General features: G+C 39.1%; 1 protein-coding gene across 4 annotated transcripts; it reads right to left on the bottom strand.

Moving 5' to 3' along the window:
• Window positions 1-576: 576 nt before the first annotated feature.
• Window positions 577-26,872, bottom strand: NEK3 (NIMA related kinase 3). 4 transcript variants are annotated; one of them, XM_059996113.1, is made up of 17 exons: window positions 26,633-26,737; window positions 24,893-25,094; window positions 24,304-24,473; window positions 22,729-22,822; window positions 22,279-22,376; window positions 20,980-21,063; window positions 20,107-20,174; window positions 19,928-20,014; window positions 17,848-17,902; window positions 11,751-11,951; window positions 11,141-11,213; window positions 9,343-9,389; window positions 6,958-7,060; window positions 5,975-6,091; window positions 5,579-5,713; window positions 3,781-3,907; window positions 577-3,130 (listed from the first exon to the last, which is right to left on the bottom strand). In XM_059996113.1, exons 3-17 carry the CDS (start codon window positions 24,418-24,420, stop codon window positions 3,049-3,051), a joined length of 1,488 nt encoding a protein of 495 aa, XP_059852096.1. In that variant the 5' UTR covers window positions 24,421-24,473; window positions 24,893-25,094; window positions 26,633-26,737; the 3' UTR covers window positions 577-3,048. The 4 variants fall into 4 exon arrangements, with proteins under 4 accessions (XP_059852096.1, XP_059852097.1, XP_059852095.1 ...); XM_059996114.1 differs by lacking the exons at window positions 24,893-25,094; window positions 26,633-26,737 and adding an exon at window positions 26,848-26,872; XM_059996112.1 differs by lacking the exons at window positions 24,893-25,094; window positions 26,633-26,737 and adding an exon at window positions 26,176-26,443.

Here is a 26,872-nt window from a genome sequence, read left to right as displayed (position 1 = left end):
GAGTTTCTCGTGCAAGGTCTCAAATACTGTCAAGAGATGGAGACTGGAACGGAGCCCTGCTCTTTTGACCACAGCTGGCGGCCTCCCATGGGGTCCTCTTATAAAACGAGCTACTGCCCAGTGGTCTGCAAACATGCTCTCTCACCATCTCCCCATCGCCCCCTACGCATTCCTCATTCCCACTGCACATCAAGGTGCCGTCAGAAACGTTTCATTACATGTTTAAGCAGTTGAAAGGATGTAATTTCCAGCAATTATAAATATTGACACAAGTAAAACATAACCAATGGAATCTAAATACCACGGCAATTTGAAACCCACCATATCTAGTTTTTTAAAAAGAAAGCTCTCCTTTAAGAATTAGAAAGTTTACATCATTCCTTTCTCTCCTTGAACTCGTATCTCCATACGTACTGTTTTTCATGATTCAAAATCTTACCCATCACCCTATCATATCAATGGAAATTAATTTCTATTTTCTAATAGGCTTTTAAAAATTCATTAAAATTACTAGTAGTACACAACTGATCCAAATCACGAACTAATATTTATTAAATATAAAAAGTAACATAGTATTGGAAATTTCTCTCTTAAAGACGTGAATGGGCTTTCCTCTTCTTCTCCCCAATTAGCTCAATTAGTATCCACAGATAACGCTTTTTGCTGGAATAGACAAAGTTCAACATTGAGTCTGTCCATGAAAAATTAATCAATAGTCAATCTAAGACAGAAATGGAGAATTTTATTTGAGCCAACCTGAGGATTATAACCCAGGGGACAGTCTTTCAGAAAGCTCTGAGGATTGTTCCTCCCAAAGCACAATTACATACGTTTTCAAGACAAAAGGTTATATTGTACGTCAAAGTAACATACTGACAGTTTACACAGTCCAGCTAGGTGAGTAGTGGGTCATCGTGACCCCTTACAGGATTAAGAAAGAAACGTTATCCCCTGAGGAGTTACCTTGCTGACGCAGTTTGCGGAGGGGGGATTGTTGTTTTGTGTTTTTTGGTGAGCAGGCATTTCTGTGTCTTCTAAGGGGATCTAGCTAATGTATAATGCACATGCACAATGCACACTAAAAAGGGGTAGTAGTGGTAGAAACCGACAGAGAGAAAATTTTGTTTAAAAAAGATTCTTGTCCTGTCTTAAAAATAATTTTATTTCATCAAACCTCTTTTTTTAAATCTTTTTCTTTAAAGCTGTAAGTGCTGAAAAACCTTATTTGTGTAAGTAAGAAAATGGAATTGGAAGTCTTGTTAAAAGTGACCCTCAATTCTTGCCTAGTTGTATGTCAAGAATTATATAGTAATCTATCACTAAAATTGGTTTCTAATCATCCGTTAGAATCTCTTGAAATTGTTATAAGCAAAACCCTGCAAACCATCTGACTTTCAAAAAAGGATTTGTCATCCCATCAAGATTCATTCAATCTCTCAGTAACTATACATAGTTTCAAGTTCCCTGTGTTGGTTGGTTTGGAAATGTTTCCACCCTGGGGCAGTGCTAAGATTTGAGATGTCTAAGAGGCATCAAATACAGTATTTATGGAAGCCGAGTACCTGGCAATATCCTCTCCACTTGAGAATAGGCTGGATTTAGTGTCTCAGAGTGACTAGAACATGGAAACGTAAAATTAGGAACTTACAGCAGAGACCCCGGCAGACACTGCCTTAGCCAAGAGATCAAGGTTAACAACAGCAGTAATGTCGTGAGGAGATGGCACACCCCTGACAGGATGTACTGGGAAGAGCACTTCACGTCTGTGGTGTTCAAACACTCACGCTCAGTCCCATCATGAGAAAAACATCAGACAATCCCCAATTGAGGGACATCTTACCAAACATCTAACCAGTACGCCTCAAAAATGTCAGGGTTCTGAAAAATAAGGGAAGATGGAGAGACTCAGAGACCAGAGGAGACTAAGGATGACCAAATGTTTTGAGTATAAATAATGGGGGATGGGAGCGGGGGTAGTGAAAGCTATGACAGTTTTTGTATGTTAAGATTTTTTAAAAATGTTTAACTCTTTAAAAGACATACATAGTCCACATTTCAGCAGAACTTTATTAATGATCCTACTGTAGTCTCAACTATTTCCCCCTTTTGTTTATTTGAGCATCGTTCCCTATCCCAGGACAGGCTTATGCTGTTCCCACACTTGCCCCTGTGGGATGCCCTGCGAAGAGCCAGTTGCTTTAGTAAAATAGTCTCCCTTCACTAAAGTATCACAGCATGAAATGACAGGCCTCGGCACATGTGTGTCATGGTAACCCAGACGTGTTGGGGTCCTGCCCGCCATTAGTTCCACAACACTGGTTTCTGCTACTTGCTGTATGGACTTCTCACCTTTGGCCCCATTCCTTTCTCATATACAGGACCACCAACTTCTGACCAGTTCTGTAGCCCACCCCACTCCTCCCATGGCTGATCCTCCGACCTGGGCTCTTTTGTGCATCCTGTGAGGGGCTGTATTTAAGGACAGCTGGTAGTTGGTGATCACTGAAGATGATTGATCACTACCCAGAAATAGGCCTTACTGAAAAATCACACACATTATTATGTTATAATTAAATATATTTAGGTCCTCAAACCTTTAGGAGATATAAAAAGAGCTACATAGAAATAAGCATAAATCATAACAATGGAAATAATAACATTAAGGGCTGCTGTGATGGTCTAAGGTCAGCATCCCTGTGAGGTAAGCATTGTTTTCCTCATTTTGTAGTTGAGGAAATTCGGGCTCAAAGGGGTTAATTTCTCACAGTCACACAAGCAATAGGTGGTAGCATTCAATTTCCGTTCTGACCGCAAAGCCCAAACCTCATACCCATTCTGCTGTGCCTTCTCCTCTGAATTCAAAAACTCATAAGAGTTCTAGATTTTTTATACCTTATACTAACCAGGAATAATTTTAAATATTCAGTTTCCCTCTCTTTACTCTGTTTCTAAAGGAAAATACACATCCTGTGAGTTAAGTATTATCCAAATATCAATTCCTCATGTTAAACGTCTCCTCAGTGTGACTAAGGAACATTTCCTTGGGTGTTATCCATCAGACACTCCTTGCCAGCCAGCTCGCTGTCTCAGTTCTGATACCCAGTCAGAGTTGTCATCTTCCTCAAAGTCCCTGTGAAAAAACAATCTGGATATTAAGCCTCCATTTAAGGAGTACAGTTAATATTTGTCGATGGGTTCAAATCAGTACACCACCGTAACAATACCGACATTTTTGAAAACTAAGCTCCATAAGGCAACTGAACAGAGGAAAAAAAATCGTTAGCCTTCCAAAGGATCACTCCTTTCAATGTTTCTACAACTTTTTCAATATAAAAATCTGGTATATTAAAAAATAAGTCCAAGCTAAATGATTATAAACACATGGCTCAGTCAGGAATTCTGTGATAATACCATAACACCTTACCAATGCTAGACAAAAGATCAAGATATAAGTATTCATTAATGATGTAAAGTAACATAACCAGCTCCTGCTAAACCAGAAATGATTGAAGTACAATTTTTTTTTTTTTTTTTGCGGTACGCAGGCCTCTTACTGTTGTGGCCTCTCCCGTTGCGGGGCACAGGCTCCGGACACGCAGGTTCAGTGGCCATGGCTCACGGACCCAGCCGCTCCGCGGCACATGGGATCTTCCCAGATCGGGGCACGAACCTGTGTCCCCTGCATCGGCAGGCAGACTCTCAACCACTGCGCCACCAGGGAAGCCCTAAAGTACAATTTAAATGACATGCACGCACACGCTATCCGGGTATATCACTTACGTATCCTCCTCATCCAGTCCAGGTTCAAGTCTCTCTGGATCCAAAATGACAGAATCATGACTTCCATCAACATCATCGGATGCTTCTGTCTCCTCATACAGGGGGCCTTTCAAGAACCCTTCTGCACCTTCAGAGGAATATTAACAGAAATTATGCCAAGTTAAGCAGTTTTTACTTATTTTGTTCATGTTGCACTAAATTCCTCCAAAGGCTTGTGGGCTAATTGAGGGCAATGCCATGCTCTGTGTTTTTCTGTAGTGTCTCCCTGCATTACTCAGCATGACTCTAGCATAAAACAGGCCCAGTAAGCACCAGTATGGGTATTAAATTTTTAAACAGCACTTTCTTCAAAACTCAGAAAATTATAATTAAAACCCTCAAATATATGAACCCATATTTAAAGCATTAAAAGTTGTCTTTGGACAGCTAGGTAACAGTTCATTTTTTCTCCTTTGAGCTCTCCCCTGCCCCTAAGTTTTCCCAATGGAGGGGAATAAAATTAGGGAATTAAGACCAAATGCATGCTTTTAAATTTTTTTCCAGATAGTAACTACTTTCAGATTTTTGCTTACAAAACGATAACCTAACATGAAAATGTGGGTTCAATCTTTATAAAAATCCTTTCACAATAGAGCTATGATATATATATATACTTTTATGATATATTTTTAAAATAGTGACTTTCCTGAAATGACAACATCTTCATCAATGGACCAGAAACAAAATCCAGGATCTATAATTGCTAAAACAAAAGTCATAATCATTAACCTTCCTTAACACCTGCCTCCCAATGCACCCACCCCTCCTAAGGACACATAACTGCACACAGCTCTATCAGACACGTGGTACATAGCTCTACTATGCTCTGCTTGTGTGTTGGTTTCCCAAATAACCAACTCTTTCAAGGAAGGAATTATGTTTTATTCTTTTTTTTAAATCTTAACCTAGTACATGTTAGGCACTCAATAAATACCGATCAAATCAACAAATACACTAAATCTGCTACAATACATACAGTCAAGGCTTGCCACACCATGGCATAATTTATCTCTCCTTGGCATAATTTATCTTAGATCTTAAACCAAGCAAGACGGCTTTAGTAATTGAATTATCAAAATTAAACACACGTGCACTCACACACACATACCCTTATTTCAGTCCTTTGGCCCAGATTCCTAAGGATAGTATCTTAAAAATTTATGTTGTATAATTTTAGTGAAAATGTCTGTAGAAACGATAAAAAAAGTCAAATCCTAATTGTTCTTTTTTGTGTGTGTGTTCTACTCAATATAACAGAATCCAAGTACAGAGCCAAAGAAACCTTGAAGTTCCTCAGCGTTTACTAGGATGAAGTCTGAGCTACAGAGTCCCTAAAGCAGGGGTGTATTTGCACGGTAAAAATGGGCCACACTTCAAAGTGATCACATGATTATTAAAAAATAAGCAAACAAATGGGCAAACAGAAGGAATGAAGCTCTATGGGAAATTTTAATTATGGCTTCAGACTGGCTAGAAAAGATTCAAGAAAACCTAAAACTACAATGCTATTAAATATTTCATAACTTTAAGATCAAAGGGTTTCTGGGAGGAGGGAACAGGGAGTTATTATCTAATGGATACAGTTTCCATTTTGGAAGATGGAATGTGGTGATGACTGCACAACGTGAATGTGCTTAATGCTCCTGAACTGTACACTTAAAAATGGTTAAAATGACAAGTTTTATGTTATGTATATTTTACCACAATTTTTTCAAAACAATCAAAGGGTTTCCACAGTTATGTAACAGACATGAATCACCTGGTCTATATATTGTGTATGTTTGAAATGCCAAGCTGAGGTCAGCATGCTGAAGAATGGTCAACAAGGTCTCAGGAGTCTCTTTGAGCCACTGCTTACGGGTATTATTTTCACTGTACTTTATTACAGAACCACCTAGTTGGGAAAAGATAAAAAATTAGTCCCAAATAAAAAAGATTTTCAGCATATATCTTCAGATCATATTTCAAGCAAAGCTAATTATATTTAACTCTCTACCCAGATCTATTTCACTTGCCTGTATGAGCAGCGCTCTGATGTGTGATAACCAAATATCCTTCACAGAGTGACATTAAAAAAGAAAAGAAAAAACTCTGGCTCATTTAACACCTATTAGACAACGTTCCATAATAAAGTAATAGAATTCAATCTACTAACCTCTATCGTCCTCTGCCGTTAAACTGGAGGTGAGTAAGGATGCATTTTCCAAAGCTGTAAGAGCTGTACTGGATACATTTTTCTCCCACTGTCGCCTGAGAGGACCTGGTGAACTGGCTTTTAAAGTGTAAAGAAGAACTGCTGAGCTTATTCTTTTATTTATTCATCTATATGCACACAAATATCTCTCTAAAAGAAAAGTATTTCCTTTCTCTTTCAAACTCAGATCTAACAACACTCTTTCAAGTCTAAGTAGTAAAGGGAATGAAAAAGAAATCCAGATGAAAAGGTAAAGCTAATCATTAAAGTGAATTTTAAAAAATGCTATGTATAGGGGCTTCCCTGGTGGCTCCATGGTTAGGAATCCGCCTGCCAGTGCAGGGGACACGGGTTCGAGCCCTGGTCCAGGAAGATCCAACATGCCACGGAGCGGCTAGGCCCGTGAGCCACAGCTACTGAGCCTGCGCTCTAGGGCACACGAGCCACAACTACTGAGCCCGCGTGCCTAGAGCCCGTGCTCTGCAACAGGAGAGGCCACAACAATGAGAAGCCCGCGCACCACAATGAAGAGTGGCCCCCGCTTGCCATAACTAGAGAAAGCCCGCGTGCAGCAACCAAGACCCAACGTAGCCAAAAATAAATAAATAAATTTATTTTTTTTAAAATGCTATGTATATACTCACACATTACACAATGTACAAGAATTAAAGGCCCAAGAGGACTTAGGTAGACACTGTGTGCCAGGATTTTTATGGTGGAGAGCACAACAAATACTATTTTTTCTGAAGCCTCTTATTAATAAACATGATTTTCTCTTTTTTTATAGGTAAATAAATTATTCCTATAACACTACTGGATAAGCAAACAGAAATCTGCCTATCTACTTGCTTATGAAGCCTACGACCTAGTAAGGTGGAAACTGGTATTCCTTGTATATTCCCCAGTTCTCCACTTATACAATGATTAGAATTTGAATAACTTACCTATCTCTTCTCTGTTTACTCTCCTCAGTGCACTTTCAACCGAATTTTTATTAATGCTTTCTGAGTCAGTGTGGCTACACTTTCCACCTGGTTCTTCCCTTTGCTTTAAAAGAAATTAAAAATAAAGATTAAGTAATGCTTGAATTGCTGCAAAAAAAGGTAAACAAGTAGGCAAAGACAGCTATTTTAACTTTAAATATAGATGGATTAAACATCAATAACCACAGAACCCCATCCATGTAAATTAAGTCATATAATCATATATATGTGTATATTAAAAACCACATATATGAACAGACATATGTATAAATATATGTATATTAATAGTCATATACCTTAATAGCCATTAATATCAGTCACTGCAAATGTGAAAAGGATATATAAAAATGACAGAGATATTTGAGAGGTCTTTATAGAGGAAATGAGCAATGAAAAATTTCTGGGCTTTTCATGCTGGAAATATCAAAATGAAATATTTTATAAAGTTACCATACAGACGGTCCTTGAATTACGATGGTTCGACTTATGATTTTTCGACTTAATGATGGTGTGAAAGTGATACACATTCAGCAGAAACTGTATTTCAAATTTTGAATGTTGCTCTTTTTCCCAGGCTAGTGATATGCCGTATGATACCCTCTGGTGATGCTATGCAGTGGCAGAGAGCCAAAGCTCCCACTTAGCCACGTGATCACAAGAGTAAACAGCCAATACACTTACAACTATTCTGTACGCAGGCAACCACTGATTTTCACTTTGAATTCAGTATTGAATACACTATATGAGATATTCAACACTTTATTATAAAATAAGCTCTGTGTTAGATGATTTTGCCCAACTGGAGGCTAATGGAAATGTTCTGAGCACATGTAAGGTGGTCTGGGCTAAGCTAGGATGTTTGGTAGGTTAGGTGCATTAAATGCATTTTCAACTGGGGGGGATGGGATTTCTATGTCTTGACTGTGGTGCTGGATATATGACTGTATAAAATTACCAAAATTCATCAAACTGCATGCTAAAAATGAGTAAATCTTACTACATATAAATTAGGCCTCAATAAAGCTGGAAATAAACAGATATTACTAACAGATATTACTATGCAAAGAAAAAAGTACAGGAGCAGAATATATTCCATTTGTAGTAACATAATGGGGAATGGTGTTATTTATTTACAACCTAAGGTTCATTCAAAAAATTTACAAGTTTAATTACTAGTACATTCCATAAACAGAATCATTTGTTGTTACTACATCTTTTCCTTTGGGAGTTAAAAGGTTGATTAAAATGATGAAGAAAGAAAAAAATTATCAATAGGACACCAGTTACTGGGTTGGGCGTGGCAAAACTGGGAAGTGGATTTGCTGTTACTATTTATGACTTAACTGTCGCTATCATGTGAAAGGGCACAGCTGCCTGCAGCCAAATGAGACAAACAGGACCTTGAATTCCAGGCTGAAAAATGTCCACTCAATTCGTGGGCTTAATGGGGAGGCACTAAAAGTTTTTGAACAGAAAAATGTCAAGATCAAAATAGTGATCTACATATTATTTAGCCATAAAAAGGAAGGAAATTCTGATACAGGCTATACCATGGATGAACCTTGAAAATATTAAGCTAAGCAGAAGAAGCCAGACACAAAGGGACAAATATTGTGTGATTCCACTTACTTGAAATATCTAGAATAGGCAAATTCATAGAGACAGAAAGCAGAATAGAGGTTACCAGGGGCTGAGGTGGAAGGGAGGGTGGGGAGGAATGGGTAGTTATTGTTTAAGGGTTTCTGTTTGGGGTGATGAAAAATTACATTGTGAACGTAATTAATGCCATTAAATTCTTACAATTCAGCTTAAAAATTGCTGAAGTGATAAATTGTATGTTTTATATATATATATATATATATATATATATATGTAGTACCACACACACAAATCCAACCAAGAGCCAGGCTAAAACAAGACTTTTATGCCTATAAGCAGGGCTAAGTTCGCTCACATCTTGTCATCCATAATTAGAAATGAAAAAACAAATAAATGTGTAAGGCCAACTGGCCCGAGGCAGGGGAACACAATCAGATTCACAGGTTGCATCAGACCGAAATTCTCCCGACCACCCAGTTCCAGAACCTGCCCTGGAGACATTCAGGACCACCCAGTTCCAGGAACTGACCTGGGGACTGCCGTTTGTTAAGATCCGACCTTACAAAATGCTGATCTAAAGTGGCTCGGCTGGCAGTACAAAGAACAGCCGCCAGTTACTTCACAGGCCCAAAGATGAAAAACTCCTGAACCCAGGGACCAGACAACAGTCTTCCAAATATCTCCCAGCACCTAAAGATGCCAGGTACCCGGTAGACAATTTTAGACATTTAACTTTAAAGCACTTACCACTGTGCTTGCTTCATTTTCCAAACCTATCCTGATTCTGCTGGGGTCTGCTCAAAGAGAAAAGAGAAGGTAGAGAGAAAACACATAAAGGCTTCTAATATGATTTGCACAAAGCTTGAGTGACAAAGACAAATGAAGTTTTTAAAGTCAAAGAACCAAAGCACTAGCCCATACAGTGATATCAAGCTTTAATTGCCTAATAATACACCTCAGCTTTTAAAGAGATTATTTCTGCTGTTTTATTCTAATGTTAACATCTGCAAGTTAAGACATCTCTATTCACTTATGCCAACCCATTTAGGCACCAGGAGGTAAGACACTCTGTATACTCGGAAGGTCATTATCACCTTTAACATAAGCTTGCTACCCAGTCTGCTTTTCCTGACAGCTATTACAGTAGGTGGAATAGGTATCCCTCTCAAGAAATCAGCTACTTATTCCCTGATGAGGGCCCAGCAGCAGTCACGGAGGCAGGATGGCTCCTGCCTCATTTTCGGCTGCCAGAGCCTGGCGTCCGTGTTCCTCATTCATTCAGCATTTTAAACAATTGCTACTGAGCATCTATGATGACGGCACTGAGGATACAACAGTGAGCAAATGAGACACGGTCCCTGCCCTCACACAGCTTTCATTGTTCTGGTCTCACTGGCTACAGACTAGATGGAGATACCACCAGACACGTGCTCCCCATCTGGTGGCTCCTCCGCACTAGCTTACTCCTCTTTTTTTTAGAAATTGTAAAACTACACTTTCCTATCTTGAAACTACACTGTCTTGAAACTGTTCTTAGACTGCTTTTGTTGCTGCTGCTCAGCATTTTAAAACGAATTTCCCACTACCCTGGGATGTGAACAGAAGCTACGAAACAGTACATAAAATAAAATCAACACTAAAACTGCTGAAGCAAAGGTAACTGACTACCTCTTAAGTAACGGAAAAAAAATGCTGAATTGTAAGACTGAAGGGTTTATACCACTAAAAGGGTTTACATTCTTACAAAAGTAACATTTAAAATTTAACTTCAAGAAAACAGTATAGTTTAGAAATGTTTCTTTTGAAACTAACATGACATTGTAAATCAACTATACTTCAATAAAAAAGAAATTTTAAAAAATAGAAATGTTTCTTTTGTAGTATATAACACTAAGAGAACAGGCACTAAATAACGGAGGTTTTACAACATCTCCCTACAGTGGATGACCTACACGTCTTAATTCTCTCTTATCCTGGTCATTGTTGGATTTCTTCAGATGAAAGATGTGTCATTGATGACAAATGAAAAGCAACAAAAAGAGCTTTGAAAAAATTGAGATAACAACTTCCAAAGAGACAATAAATTCCATTTGAAATTTGCTCAGGATTGACTACAGATGTACGGAAATTTTGTGCACCTATTATGTGGACAGTTCCAACTTTTAAAAAGACTCCATTTAAAAAATTTTGTTTATAAGATGGTCCTTAGGGATACAATTTCCTATATTATATTTTCATGGTTAGATTCCTAGGTAAGACCACAGAATCCTTCTACCTGATCCATAACAAACTAGAGTAAATATGGTTCTAAAAATGAAACAGAACAATCTTTACATCTCTAAAATCTCCAAACTATGTTCTTTTTGATCCCTGGAAAGCTAAATGTATAAGATTCGGTATAGAATTATGCCTGAAGGAATAAGAAGCAAATTTTGATTTGAGGAGTATCTGGAAATCATCTCTAATAACTTGAAAATTGTATTTTTCCTTTTTGTTATACTGTATTTTAAAAGAACACAAAAAATAAGCTTTTCAAAATTCTTACCCTTTTTTCTTGGTGTACTAGGCATAGATTTTTTGGTTTCTTCTAATACCTGTTCACCATATTCTGTGATGATCTGAAAGTTTAAAGCAGAGAATTTAAAGATGTGAAAGATGCTTTTCTTTAGATACTGCCATAACATCATTTAATTATCAAGGTTCTTCCCCACAGCAATAAAGTTGAAAAGTAGAAATGCCATTTAAAAGATCCATGTAGGGATTTCCCTGGTGGTCCAGTGGTTAAGACTCTGTGCTTCTACTGCAGGGGGCAAGGGTTTGATCCCTGGTCAGGGAACTAAGATCCCACATTGCCTCAAGGCACAGCCAGAAAAATTAATAAATAATAAATAAATAAAAGATCCACGTAATTTAAACAAACAGACATTTATATACGTCCAAAAAGATCTGGAAGGATAATGCAAACAATATCCATGATTATATTTGGGGAATAGCATCGTGGAAAGAGGAGGAGGGAAAGGACGTTTCAACTTTTTACTTTTTTTATATACGTCTGCATTATTTGAATTTTTACAGGCATGTATAACATGTAATTGTGTTTAGAAGATAACAAACACTGGGAAAACTGTTCACAGTCAATCTCACATGTACCATACCTCTGGAGGTAAGCACTTCTGGATGAGCCGAGCTAAAGGGCCTCTGGAGAGAAGAGTTGTAGCTGAAGGGCGATATGAGGGATTCTTTTTAAACATCTGCTTGATCAGATGCTGAAGCTCATAGGAATAATGGGATGGCAGTGGGCTCATGGACCCCTGACAAATTTTGAGGATAAGACTTTTCCAACTATTTGCCTGAAACTGAAAAGCAAAACTGAACTGTAAAAGCAGATACAAGGAAAGAGAACAGAAGTAAGTAAATACCAGCTGAACTGAATTTATATGAATTATTTTAATTTTAGAAATTCTCCTCCCTAGAGGTGTTTTTAAGGTGCTGTTCTCTGATCTTTTTTTTTTTTTTTTACTAATCACACTTTTTTTCTTTGTATTTCAAAAAAATTATTTTATTGAAGTACAGTTGATTTACACTGTGTTAATTTCTGCTGTATAGCAAAATGATTCAGTTATACATCTATATACATTCTTTTTCATATTCTTTTCCATTATGGTTTAATCACAGGATATTGAATATAGTTCCCTGTGCTATACAGTAGGACCTTGTTGTTTATCCAAACAGTTTGCATCTGCTAGTCCCAAACTCCCACCCCACCTCCCAACCGGTACTATTCTAAAAATCTTATGGTTGTTCAGGAGAAAGGTAAACATAAATAGTAAAAGATGTTCCCATCTGGAGGAAGTCTTACCATCAGTGCCTGTTTTGGGTACTTTATTACTCAAATCAACGTTTTCACAGATACACATTTTTAATATATTTTAAAAATCAAAGTAATACATACATATGGCTTTTTAAAAAGTCAGATGATGTTAAGGCTTATAATAAATGTAATGTTTCTTTGCTTCTCTCCTCCTCAAAAATCCCCAGGCCTGGGCTTCCCTGGTGGCGCAGTGGTTGAGAGTCTGCCTGCCAATGCAGGGGACACGGGTTCGAGCCCTGGTCTGGGAAGATCCCACATGCCACGGAGCGGCTGGGCCCGTGAGCCACAACTACTGAGCCTGCACATCTGGAGCTTGTGCTCCACAACAAGAGAGGCCGCGACAGTGAGAGGCCCGTGCACCGCGATGAAGAGTGGCCCCCGCTCATCGCAACTAGAGAAAGCCCACGCACAGAAACGAAGACCCAACACAGCCAAAAATAAATAAAATTTAAAAAATAAAAAAAAATTTAAACATCCCCAGGCCTGCTCCCTGACAAAATGCACTTTAGACTTTTCCTATTTTAAACTCCTGCTGCAAAATCCTTTTTACCTTCCATGTCATCAAAGTAGTTATCACCGTTTGACAAGTAATAGAGTGGGATATAAAATGTCATACCAGAATAACATTTAAAGTTTTCATTGTATAATAAACATACTGCGGGGGCTTCCCTGGTGGCGCAGTGGTTAAGAATCCACCTGCCAATGCAGGCGACACGGGTTCGAGCCCTGGTCCTGGAAGATCCCACATGCCGCGGAGCAACTAGGCCGGTGTGCCACAACTACTGAGCCTGTGCTCTAGAGCCCACAAGCCACAACTACGGAAGCCCGCGTGCCTACAGCCCGTGCTCTGCAACGGGAGAAGCCACCGCAATGAGAAGCCCACGCACCGCAATGAAGAGTAGCCCCTGCTCGCCGCAACTAGAGAAGGCCCGCACGCAGCAGTGAGGACCCAATGCAGCCAAAAGTAAATAAATTTATAAAAAATAAAAAAATAAACACACTGCAATTAACATTAGGTGCCAGCCTCAGTAATACTTAATATAAGAACATGATGGCATTCTGCCTCGGAGGTACATTACCCTATTAATACATACAAGTGAAGACATGAAAAAGGGAAAGTCAACATGTAATAAAGGAAAAAAACATATAACAAAGGAAAAATTCAGGTAATGAAAAATAAGACTGAATCTGCTTTGCCTCAGGCTTTTTTTTTACTTATACCAGATGTAGTTTATTGATATAATCAATAGGATTATGAAACTTCCCCTATAACAACCAGAATTTAAATTTACATTAAGAGGTTTGATAATCAAACAACAGTGAAGCTATGTTAATATATTGTCACAGAAAAATTATCCATGACATTTGTTAAAAATGATAAGGCAGATTTTATTCAGGACCATTGTAACAGATATAGGCTCCACTGCGACAGAATTTTGCAGAGGGTTAGAGAGATTGAGCTTAAAGGCAAACGCAGCATGGGCAAGTGGGAATTTATACCTAATGAACAGGGTAGATATCACCAGATGGAAAATTACTAACAGGAAACATCCAGGCAAAAGGGAGACTCTGGCAGAAACTAACACACCATTGCAAAGCAACTACACTCCAACAAAGATGTTAAAAAAAAAAGAATAGCACTCCACACACACACACACACACAAAAGTGGGGGGACTCTGGCTAAACCAATCTAACAGGATTCTTGCTGAAGGCAGACCAGAGGGGTCAGACGTCAGCTGGGGAACTGTGGAGGATGAGGAACCTGATCAGATATCAAGGGCAATCGGACATTGGGGGTGGAGGGTTCTTGATAAAACTGGACTTTGCAAGGGAATGCACACAAGGGTCTAGGAGAAGATTCAGAAGCCAGATGAAAATTTGGCTAAGCAAAGAATTCTTTTCAACTTGAGCCATTTTAAAACAATTACTCATTTACTATTAATTACTGTTTGCTAAAAACAACACAAACCAAAGATCATGTATGTACACTTGAAAACATGAAGCTAAGGGGGTGATGCAAGCTAATGTGGTGGACAACAGACCTAAATTTTTATCCATATGTCTGAACTGAAAATGTTGTTTATTTGATACTCCCTTAAAACAACTTGCATTATTATTTTTTTGAAAAAGTTAAAAGGTTGCTTTGATTATAAACACACAAATATACACAGTTCTAGAGAAGCAGACTATAGTTAAAATTTACACTGAAGTGAGACATGTTTGCCATATATCTACCAGATGTCTGAATTGGGGCACACTTCTTGACTTCTCAAAGTGTCTCCATCTGCAATTAGGGGTAATAATCTTATTCCCAAATGCCTCAGGCTTTCTAACCATTATATTGAATTTCAGCGTTTCCTAAAGGTTTGAGAACTACTTTTGGCTTTTTATTATTATTTTTTTCTTTTGCAGTACGCGGGCCTCTCACTGTTGAGGCCTCTCCCCTTGTGGAGCACAGGCTCCGGACGCGCAGGCTCAGCGGCCATGGCTCACGGGCCCAGCCACTCTGCGGCATGTGGGATCTTCCCAGACCGGGGAATGAACCCGCGTCCCCTGCGTCGGCAGGTGGACTCTCAACCACTGTGCCACCAGGGAAGCCCTACTTTTGCCTTTTTAAAGCAGACAACAGAGCAGACAGTGCCAAATATAAATATTCAGGGCACTGTACTCCTTACTACTTATTCTTGCTAGAAAAAATAAGAACATGTATATGAATGTTTATGAAAAGGACAAAATTAGGGAAATAAAGAATATAATCCTAATTAAGATACTGAAATTTAAAAAATAATTTTATTTGTACACAACAGTGGTTCTCCACTTGGGCTACACATTACAATCACCTATTTTAAAACCACTAACGTCCCAGGAACTAACACAGTGTTGTAGTCAATTATACTTCAAAAACAAACAAACTCATAGAAAAAGAGATCAGATTTGTAGTTACCAGAGGCCAGGGGTGGGGGAAAGAGGAATTGGATGAAGGTGGTCAAAAGGTACAAACTTCCAGCTGTAAGATAAATAAATGCTAGGGATGTAACGTACAACACAGTGAACATGATGAACACTGCTGTAGGTTCCACGTGAAAGCTGTTAGGAGAGTACACCCTAAGAGTCCTCATCACAAAGAAAAATTATTTTTTCTTTTTCTTTTGTTTTGTATCCATATGAGATGATGGCTGCTCACTAAACTTATTATGATAATCATTTCATGGCGCACCTAAGTCAAATCACCACACTGTACACCTTAAACGTATACACTGCTATATGCCAATTATATCTCCGTAAAACTGGAAAGAAAAAAAAATTTTTTTAATGCCCCCAAATGAATACAAATTCAATGTAAAAGCAAAAACAAAATACACTAATGTCTAGGATACCCGAGATTTTAATTCAATTAGTCTGGCCTGGGCCTAGGCATCAGCATTTTTTCAAGTTTCTCACATTGTTCTAATTATGCAGCTGGTATTATAAGCCACTTATATACAAGGAAGCTGACCTCTCAGTAACAGTGCACACCTTGTGGAGAAAAGGGAACCCTCTTGCACTGTTGGTGGGAATGTAAATTGATACAGCCACTATGGAGAACAGTATGGAGGTTCCTTAAAAAACTACAAATAGAACTACCATACGACCCAGCAATCCCACTACTGGGCATATACCCTGAGAAAACCATAATTCAAAAAGAGTCATGTACCACAATATTCACTGCAGCTCTATTTACAATAGCCAGGACATGGAAGCAACCTAAGTGTCCATCGACAGATGAATGGATAAAGAAAATGTGGCACATATATACAATGGAATATTACTCAGCCATAAAAAGAAACGAAATTGAGTTATTTGTAGTGAGGTGGATGGACTTAGAGTCTGTCATACAGAGTGAAGTAAGTCAGAAAGAGAAAAACAAATACCGTATGCTAACACATATATATGGAATCTTAAAAAAAAAAAGTGGTCATGAAGAACCTAGGGGCAAGACAGGAATAAAGACACAGACCTACTAGAGAAGGGACTTGAGGATATGGGGAGGGGGAAGGGTGAGCTGTGACAAAGTGAGAGAGTAGCACTGACATATATACACTACCAAATGTAAGGTAGATAGCTAGTAGGAAGCAGCCACATAGCACAGGGAGATCACCTCGGTGCTTCGTGACCACCCAGAGGGGTGGGATAGGGAGAGTGGGAGGGAGACGCAAGAGGGAAGAGATATGGGGACATAGGTATATGTATAACTGACTCACTTTGTTATAAAGCAGAAACTAACACACCATTGTAAAGCAATTATACTCCAATAAAGATGTTTAAGAAAAAGAAGTGCAAACCTTCCATTTGAGTTACTTTCATCTAGTGGTGAAGAAGGAAAGAAGGATGTTCTTAATTACTCACTCTCATGAGCTCTACATGTTCTCAAGCACCTCTGTGAAAATGCTTGCTAGAGCCAAGTTCAAATCTGTGCCCAAAGAACAGAATTTATTTCTATGCAAAGCTAACACTTAATAGGGATCAGCACTAATTATTAATTCTGTGCAATAAACAACTGCAAACAAGCAGGGCAAGTGAGTTAACTTCTTTTTATGTTAAATTATTTTTAAAATATCTTTAAAAAATATATAATATAGAGCAAAGTCTATTTTCTCATGATATTTCAGTTAGAGAAGAAACTGGAAGAAGTGAAATCTAACTGATAACAAGGAAAGTACAAACATGGTGCAGCCACTCTGGAAAACAGTTGGGCAGTTCTGCAAAAAGCCAAACATGCAGTTACCATGTGACCCAGCGATTCCATTCCTCTGTGTATACCCCAAAAATTGAAAACAGGGATTCTAATAGATACTTGTACACCCATGTTCACAGCAGCATTATTCACAATAACCAGAAGGTGGAAACAACCCAAATGTCCAGCAACAGATGAATGGATAAACAAAATGTGGTATAAACATAGAATGGAATATTATTAAGTCATAAAAAAGGAATGAAATTCAGACATATGCTACAACATGGATGAACGTTGAAAACATTATGCTATGTGAAATAAGCCAGACACAAAAGGAAAAATATGGTATAATTTTACTTATACCAAATAACTAGAATATGCAAATTCACAAAGATAGAAAGGGAGGGAGGGAGGGAAGCCCGGAGGGAGGGAAGGAAGGAAGGAGGCAAGCTAAATATAGTACTATAAATACTAAATCATGGAAATTTCCTATTAGTATATACTACAAAAGTAGCTCAAAGCAAAGATGACAGCAACTGGAAACATGAAAATCTTATAATGAACTCATCCTAAGGAAGCAAACCACCAACTGAAATCTGGCAATTACTCAGGACTTAGCCCGATACCACCAGAGGCTGCCTTTCCCATTTTGCACGCCATACTTACTGGATGCTTAAGGGTACAGAGTTCATAGAGAATGCATCCCAAGGACCAGATGTCACTGGAAGCATAAAGAAGCAATGTAACAATGAGTGGGTTATGAGTTATCATATGAAAATATGTATATGTTGTAATACAAAAAATAAAAAATTACTCTACCTTTAATAAGGACAGACATTGCAGGTACTTCTTAGCTACTGAAATAAAATATACAGCAATTTTGGTCTAACACTTAGATACTTACTAACAGTAATGTTCACAATAAAACTGACTGCTCCCCAGCCCCTGCCCCTCCAAACCTGGGTTGTTCGGGTACCAGTTCAGTAGTACCAATACTTGGTGCAAGAGGAATATCCATGGACTCAGATTATCATAGTCGGCAGAAGGGCTTTAGAAGTCATCCAGTGCAGCTTCCACCCAGACTGCCTGTACCACACGTGGCCGTTGGTCACACATCCTGATGGACAGCTCTCTGTGCCCCCAGTGGCTGGCTCTAAGGGACAGCCTTCTTATTCTTCCACAAAAGAGCTCTTCAAAGTTCAGCAAAGGGTTCTATAGTTTGCCCTATACGCCCACCCTTCTTCAAACTAAGCACCTCCACTTTCCTCCAGAGTTCTCACCACCTAGTTGTCATCCCCCAGACTTTTTCTAGATGATATTCTTTTCATTTTAACTAAGGTTTTTTTTTTATCAACTATTTCCCCCAACTTTTAATTTTCTAAAGTTTGAAACCTACAGGAAAGTTGTAAATGCCCACATGCTCCTTCCTAGGTTTCTCAGCCATTAGCATTTGCCACGTTTGCCTGCTTTTCCTCTCTTGCTTCTAGATCTGAACCTCTTGAAAGAAAGGCTGCAGACATCAAACACTTCACCCCTAAACACATCAACATGTATCTCCTATGAGCAAGGACACTCTCCCTCATGAACACAACACCATTATCACATCCAGGAAATTTAACCTTAATTCAATACTATTATCTAATATTTTGTCCAAACTCAGATTTCCCCAGTTGTCCCAGGAAGTCCCTTCATAGCTGTTTTGTCTCCAATTCAGTCAGTTTTACTCTTAAAGGAGTCGATTTATTATGGATTATCATATCCTTTTCAGAAAACAACTTGGCAGATGGTAACAAGAACCTGTGGGTGTTTCTCTTTCTAGGAATTCATGCCAAGAATGTGATAGACAACAACGACATATTTATGCACAAAAGGCATATTAATCACAGCACTGTTTAGGAGACTGAAAATGGGAAATATATCATAAGGCCAATGACAGAGGAATGTGCAATAAATTCTGGAAGACCCATGTATTAAAATATTATGCAACCATTAACAATAATTATGCAGAGTTTTAATATGGGATAAAGTGAATATGATATAAAGTGAAAAAAGCAGGATACTAAATTGTATATAGAGTATATAAACAAAGTTTAGGGGAAAAAGAGAATGGATGGGGGAAAAAACCCAAAATGTTATCAGTAGTTGTGTAAAAGTGGGTGATCACCATTTCCTTTCTTGTATATCTCTACATTTCCAATCCTTCCCCTGCCCACCCACTCCATCAATGGGCACATATTACTTATATTCAGAAAAAAATTATGCTTTAAATCATAAGGACTTCATACTATCTTCTGATAATCAATGAACCTATCAGTCAAGTGCTTATTATCTAGTCCTGTAAATGTCAACTCAGTGACATAATCCAGTGGCTCCCAAATTTTGCCGCACATGGGACTCACTTAGTGATCCTGGAAAATTACTGATGCCTGCTGCCCACCCCCAGACATTTGGATTTAACCGATATGGCTACAACCTGCGCTTTGGGATTTTAAAAGTCGGGAGCAGCAAAGTTTGAGAAGCAGTAATATAATGCATACTGTTCCCAGAAATGACTAACCTTTCTTTCAGCATTTACATGTAGCTCCTCTCAGCTCTGATTGGGAAAATTATGACTTTCATCTAGAGGCCTAGGAATTTAAATTCTACACTGCTTTCACATATACATTTTTAAAAACCAAACTTCACCTGTAGGCTACAATGCCTGTACCAAACTGTCAGCCCTGTACCAACTACATATATCACTTACCTTTTATTGTTATAAGGCATGTTCTCCCAAATTTCTGGGGGCACATAATAAGGTGTTCCCACATACGTACAAGCAAATGCCATGGGACTAAAACCAGAAAGAGGCACAGAACGATTACAGAGCGTTTCTCAATGATGATGCTTCGACTACTGTCACTACTACAGAAGAGACATACATACCTGGAGAGAAGACGGGCAGATCCAAAATCACCCAATTTTACTTTTCCCTTTTGGGTGAGGAAGATATTCTGCATTGAAAAAGAAGAGCTCAGATTACATCTACCCTCATTCAAATATAAGGCAGAGATATATGTGGAACCTAGAAAAATGGTACAGATGAACCAGTTTGCAGGGCAGAAATAGAGACACAGATGTAGAGAACAAACGTATGGACACCAAGAGGGGAAAGTGGCAGGGTAGGGGTGGGGGTGGGATGAATTGGGAGATTGGGATTGACATGTGTACACTGATATGTATAAAACAGATAACAAATAAGAACCTGCTGTATAAAAAATAAATAAATAAACAAACAAACAAATATAAGGCAGAGAGCGCCGGCAGAAGCTGTCTTTCAAAGGCTGCTGATGATGGAGATCAAGGGTAGAAATGCTGACAGCCGAGTCCTCGAATGGAACATAAAAAGACAAGATACCCTCTGGACAGCTGCACTTCCCTGCTTGGGAATTCAGGATGACTGATTAGAAATCTAACAGGCAAGCTTCAGATTGTATCGGCAGACCCTGCTCAACTGACCGGAGAACCTGTGTCCCGGTAACGGCAGGCCCTGGTCTCAACCGTTTTCCATCTGAGAACATGTGGTCTTAGGAAACAGTCACTAAGAGAGCTGGAACATATTACCATACACTACTAAAGAGATTTACTGACCTGTTCTCAAGTAGTACCTTATTTGGCTAGCATAAATATCAATATTACATTGAGAAATATTTCTAAACTAGATAAAAATGCCCCAGAAGGAAAGAGAATAACACAGAAAAAACATGGAACGAAATAGTTTTCGATTTTTTTTTTTAGGACCAAAATGTTTCCACTTACCTTGGACTTGATATCTCTGTGTAACACACGTTTCTTGTGAATGTGATTTACTCCAAGGCACATTTGTGTAAACCAATTAAGTATCTGTAAGGAAAAAAGCATGCAAATCTGCAAGAATGCAATAACGGGTTCATGGCAACCCCAAATCCCAACGAATCATCTTCAGGCCCTGGCTGACCTGAGTTTTATATAATATAAGTACAGAACTCCTGAAAATTACATAGTTCAACTAAGATTCAGTGTTGCCTGGAGAAATTCAGAAAAGCTGTGAATCAATCCCATATGTGTCATCGTCTTATGTATGATCTAAATAGGAATTTATTTATGTACTTTTTTGGCCATGCCACGTGGCTTGTGGGATCTTAGTTCCCCCAGGGATTGAATCCGGGCCCTTGGCAGTGAAAGCGCGGAGTCCGAACCACTAGACTGCCAGGGAATTCCCAACGATTTATTTTAATAAAAATCCCACTATGGTTTTCTTGTATTTAACCAAATAAAAATATTTTTTAAATATACAATAAAAGTAGTTTGCCATTTAGAAATGAATATGCTATAACTTTTTATAGTGTAATCATTACATCAGATTTTCATTCACTTTTTCAGAATATTCATATGTTAACATTAAAAGATTTCATTATATTACCAACAATCCTTTGAAGCCAGGCTGACATGCTACAATGGAACCCATATTCTTAACAATACAACTTCTAGATGAAAAATACTTATACTAATATACTCTCAAAACATGTTATATACCATGTATCAAACTAAGCCCCAGTAAAGCTGTTTATTGAAGTATTTTCCTTAGTCAACTCATTCCGATAATATTTAATACACAACTTTCCATTAAAAAGGCAGTAAGTATTTTAAGAGACTATGCTAAACTGTAGAAGGAAAAAGACTAAGAATAGGTGCTCCTGAAAACCAGAAATGCAGGCTTCATTCTTCAGATGATCTAGAAATACAAAAGAAATCCATCTGCCTTCTAAAATTTCAATACAAAAAATAAAAATTTTAAATGTCTAGTAGAAAGTATGATAAATAATACAATTTTGAAATTCTTCTAAACATGGAAGTGTTATTCCTTGATATTTTATAAACTTATATCTATTTTACTCCCTAAAAACATCTCAGGCAGCCACATCTCACTAAGCAGCATCATGGATACAGAAATGAGTCATTTCTAACTAGTGTGTCAGGTAATCACAGACAGCAATGCTTCTATTTTAACACATACAAATTTTATGAGAAAAGTTGCTTCCAAACCTTGAGGGAAACTTATGTAAGTCGGTCTCTTACCATATCTTCAGGAAACAACTTCCCTTTCTGATGTTTAATCTTCTGCATCAGGTCCCCTCCATCACAATACTCCATCACAATATACAGATGTCCTTCAGCTAAAACAAATGTAAGACTCTTTAAGAAAGGCCCAGGGACTTCCCTGGTGGTCCAGTGGTTAAGAATCCTCCTTCCAATGCAGGGGACGGGGGTTTGATCCCTGGTCGGGGAACTAAGATCCCACATGCCGCAGGGCAACTAAGCCTGCGTGCTACAACTAGAGAGAAGCCCACACACCGCGAGGAAGAGCCCACGTGCCGTAATGAAAGATCCTGCATGGCTTAACAAAGATCCCGACAGCCACAACTAAGACCCGACACAGCCAAATAAATTTAAAAAACCAAAAAACAAAGCCTCAGTGGCCATGAATCAAATTCAGAAATGCATGTATTGGGGGAAATTCATATTTACCTTCAAATGATTCCTTAAAGGCAACAATATTGGGGTGTTTCATTTTGGCTAACAGAACAGCCTCCTTCCTAGAATTCTGTGTGTCAGAGAAAAACTAGAAGGAAGTTTAAATAAGCGTAAATGTAATACTTCATAATAAAACTGATAGTAAAATGATATTATAGTAGTTTGTAAGGTATTTCAATGCTAGACACAATTTCATAGCACTGTACTCTGACCAATTGAGTTTATCAAACTCCACGAGAAAACATGTGCAGATTTCTCAACTATGGCTATATGCATGCTTAAGCTGACCTCTTATATCTTTACAAGTATAGAATGTAAACTACTCTTATCATCAGCCTAAGTATAACCTGACTTGGAGAGCCAGTATGCCATCAACAATAGTAGCTCCTTAAAGAAAAACTAGGGCTTTCATGTTTTTACTGTCTGCATCACTTTATCAGCCCACTGGTTCAGATGAAAAATATATATACTCGTGTATTACAGCAGCATGGATGGGCAAAGACCATATGCAAAATAAGTTTCCAAAACTGTTTATCCCCTAACTTACTCTATGAGGATAAAATCCTGAGTGACTTATAATTAAGAAACTGCAACTGATTATGTACTAGCCCAAGGGGGCTCAGACCAGCAGCATCACCACCGGCTGGGAACTTGTTAAAAATGCAAATTCACAGGCTCACCAGGAACTACACAACCAGAAACTCAGGGGTTAAGGCTCAGCAATCTGGTTTAACAAGCTCTCCAGGTGATTCTGATGCCCACTAAACGAGGTCAAGATTGCAGTGGGAAAAAAAATACTCTGAGAATTTTATTAAAATGTATTTTTTTTTTAGTTGATCAAAACATTATTAGGCAGCCTCCATGGTATGGCTTCTTTCACCTGACAACTATGTTACATCGTGACAAATACAGTTTGACCTTGAACAAGGTTAGAGGCATTGACTGCACGGGGTTGAAATTCCAAGTACAACTCATAGCTGGCCCTCCATGTATGGAGGAAGCCCTCCATTTGCTCGGTTCTGCACCCACAGATTCAACCAACTTCAGATCGCACAGCACTGTAGTATTTACTATTGAAAAAATCTACGTGGACCCACAGCAGTCAAACCTGTGTTGTTCAAGGGTCAACTGTACAGATAAATCAGCACTTTCCTCATCTTACAGGGAAATAAAACCTATACGCTAATCCACAGAATAGGTTCCCTGATACCAAAGGTCAGCATTTTAGGTCTCAGCTCTTCACTGTATGTTGATGTTCCTTTTTTCATTAATATGGCACCCGAGTTGCATTTGGGCAGCTTCCCTACACCCTTAAGTATGCAAAATTGGAAATTATTACAAATTATTCACATTGAGATAAACAGCAATCACCACCCAAACCTTGATTATTTTTGTTAATTACAATATCCTAAGAACCACCTAAGATATATCAAGACCTTGTAAAGCTAATGAATAAACCCATTAAATCTTTTGCACAAAGGAGCAATTCCATGTTAAATTTCAAGAACTTGTTTTCCTATACAAATTACATGTACACTTTCAACATGAGCTAATTGCTTTAGCAGTGACCTTGGGAAGCCTTATTTCTTTCATGGCAAACATCTGATTACTGCTCTCCTGCTGAACCAAAAGGGCTCTGCCAAAGGAGCCCTCCCCAATCACTCTCAGGACTGTGTAACTGTCCATGCTGGGCACCGCACAGGGGCTCCACTCCCGCAGTCACCACCGGCTCTCCCAACCTAGATTCAAAAACAGAAACAACGGAGAATTACTGCAACGCAGAAACAGAGACACAGACGTAGAGAACAAACATATGGACACCAAGGGGGGAAGGGGGAGGTGGGATGAATTGGGAGATTGGGATTGACATATACTACACTACTATGTATAAAATAAATAACTAATGAGAACATGCTGTATAGCACAGGGAACTCTACTTAGTGCTCTGTGTGACTTAAATGGGAAGAAAATCCAAAAAAAGAGGGGATATATGTATACATATAGTTGATTCACTTTGCTGTACAGCAGAAACTAACACAACATTGCAAAGCAACTATACCCCAATTAAAAAAAAAAAAAAAGATTCGCCCACAAAAAAAAACCTGAGAATTAAATTTACTTTCAAAAGGCAGAATTAATTCAAAGTAGCTCTAATCACCATGATAGGATGACTTATTCCTTTATTCATTCAACAGGTGGACACAGAGCATGCGTGCCAGGTTTTATAATCCTGAACAAATCTCTCAACATTCAGCCCCAGTCATCATGCACACTCCAAAGCAGATGGGACCGCAGGCCTCAACAAATGCAGGGTGGCGAGTCTTACAGGGAGGGTCATGCTGGTCCTCGGCAGAGGTATCCTGGGGAGTTAGGAAGATGATATTTAGGCTGAAGCCTGAAGGATAAATGGAAGATATCTAGGCAAAGAGGAGGGACATGATGGACGCAGAGGGAATCGCATAGTTAAGAGCAAAAGAGATTGTTTCAGGTCAAGGACTTGAAAGAGGACTGTAAGGCTAGTAAGGCAGACTGGGCCTTGTCTCAAGGTCACTGTAAGCAAAGTTCAGGTTGCTGGATTTTATCCTGGGGTAATTCACAGGCTGTCTCTGAAGGGTTTTAACCAAGAGAGCAAATTTACAGCTTAGAAAAATTGCTCATGCTGGCTGCAGAGCAAGGGACCAGACAGGGGAAAGGGGAGAAGGGCCGGAGCAGGACTCCTACCACAGAAAAGGCAGGAAAATGATGACACAATGGAATAGGGGGGTGGCAAGGGGGATGAAGACAACGGGAAGGAACATGTAGAAAGAACTGGCAAGATTTTTGGTTACAGATTTATGGGGGACAAGTAGGGAGAAGGGAACAAGGTAGACTCAGGTTTCTGGTGTATATTGGGCAAATACTGATACCTTTCCCTGAGAAAAAGGAAAGGCATGGCGGTTGTGTGCCTGGTGTTTTTGGTTTGATTTTTCTGGCGGTGACAGTGGGGTGGGTGGGGAAAGGCGTGGGGAAGGGAGACATGTGCTCCTTTGGGGACATGCTGAGTTGGAGGTGCCTGGGAGGAAGAAGACATGTTAAGCAGAGTCCTTGAACTTCAGTCTCCCTTTTATATTTCCTGGATGAAGCAGCTCGCTGGATCTCTTAATACATCAGAAAGAATGAATATAAAGTTCCTAACACTTTACCTGGTACATAGGGGGCCCTGAATAAACGGCAGCTATTATTATTATTAAACCTTAGAAAGGTGATGCTTTTTTTTTTCATTACAGAAAAAACACTGGAATGAGTTTGATTTTCACAAAACTTACTTGTACTGTTTTATTTTCATAAAAATCACACCACAAAGATTTATGAGGTCCAGAGAGCATGGCGGGTAAAGCAAAAATTACAAACCAAAACCTACAGTTCTAGCGACCATTTGCACTCCTGTTTACCTAGACTCACCAGGAAACTCTAGAATTTCTCCATGTAACCAAATCAGATGCATGGTCTTCAGAAACAATTCTTTTCAAGGACAGTAAGGTCTTCCTGGATATGACGTGAAAGAAAAAAGTTCTTTGACGCTATTTTAACTGACCCCTGGCATGACACGATTTGACAAGAAGACCTAGTTTTCCCATATTTTTATTCTTTTTTACTTCGGGTATTTATTCTGTGAGCGGACAGTAAGTGATAAGCAAGAACAACCACTGACTTTTCTTAGCTGAAAATCACATTTGGTCCTTTCCGTCCACGTTTTCCCCTGTTACTCATTACACACCTAAGCTCATTAAAAAACCTGTATATGCTCTGAATATGACAAAAGCGTCGCTTCGCAGGCCTATTCCGATCAAAGGCTAATAAAGTGATGTGCAAATATAAATGTAGTATGCAGCTTAGAAAGTGAGCGCGGTGACCGCACCTCGGGGGAGATCCGATCCTCACTCCCGGAAAAGCCGCTCCGCCTCGCATCCCTGCCCGCGTTACCCACGCGACCCCCAGGCCCGGGTCTGCGAGCGCCGGAGCGCTGGTCCCGCTCGCCCCCACCCCGAGTGGGCGCCGCCGGCCCAGTGTCCAGCGCCTACCCATCCCCGCCCTCGTTCCCGCGTAGGGTGCCTGCCCGGCCGGCCGCCTCACCTGCTTCCCAGAGATCCTGAGCCGG

This window comes from Delphinus delphis, chromosome 18 (genome assembly GCF_949987515.2).
Source record: "Delphinus delphis chromosome 18, mDelDel1.2, whole genome shotgun sequence".
Classification (NCBI taxonomy): Eukaryota; Metazoa; Chordata; class Mammalia; order Artiodactyla; family Delphinidae; genus Delphinus; species Delphinus delphis.
This window is presented reverse-complemented; position numbering and strand designations above follow the sequence as displayed.

Coding starts and splice junctions, on each gene's coding strand:
- NEK3 (XM_059996114.1), bottom strand. CDS start 24,420: ATGGACAGTTACACAGTCCTGAGAGTGATTGGGGAGGGCTCCTTTGGC. Junction 22,823..24,303: donor AAGAAATAAGGCTTCCCAAG/GTCACTGCTAAA, acceptor ACTTCCTTCTAG/TTTTTCTCTGACACACAGAA. Junction 11,214..11,750: donor AGAAGTGCTTACCTCCAGAG/GTATGGTACATG, acceptor TTAAACTTTCAG/ATCATCACAGAATATGGTGA.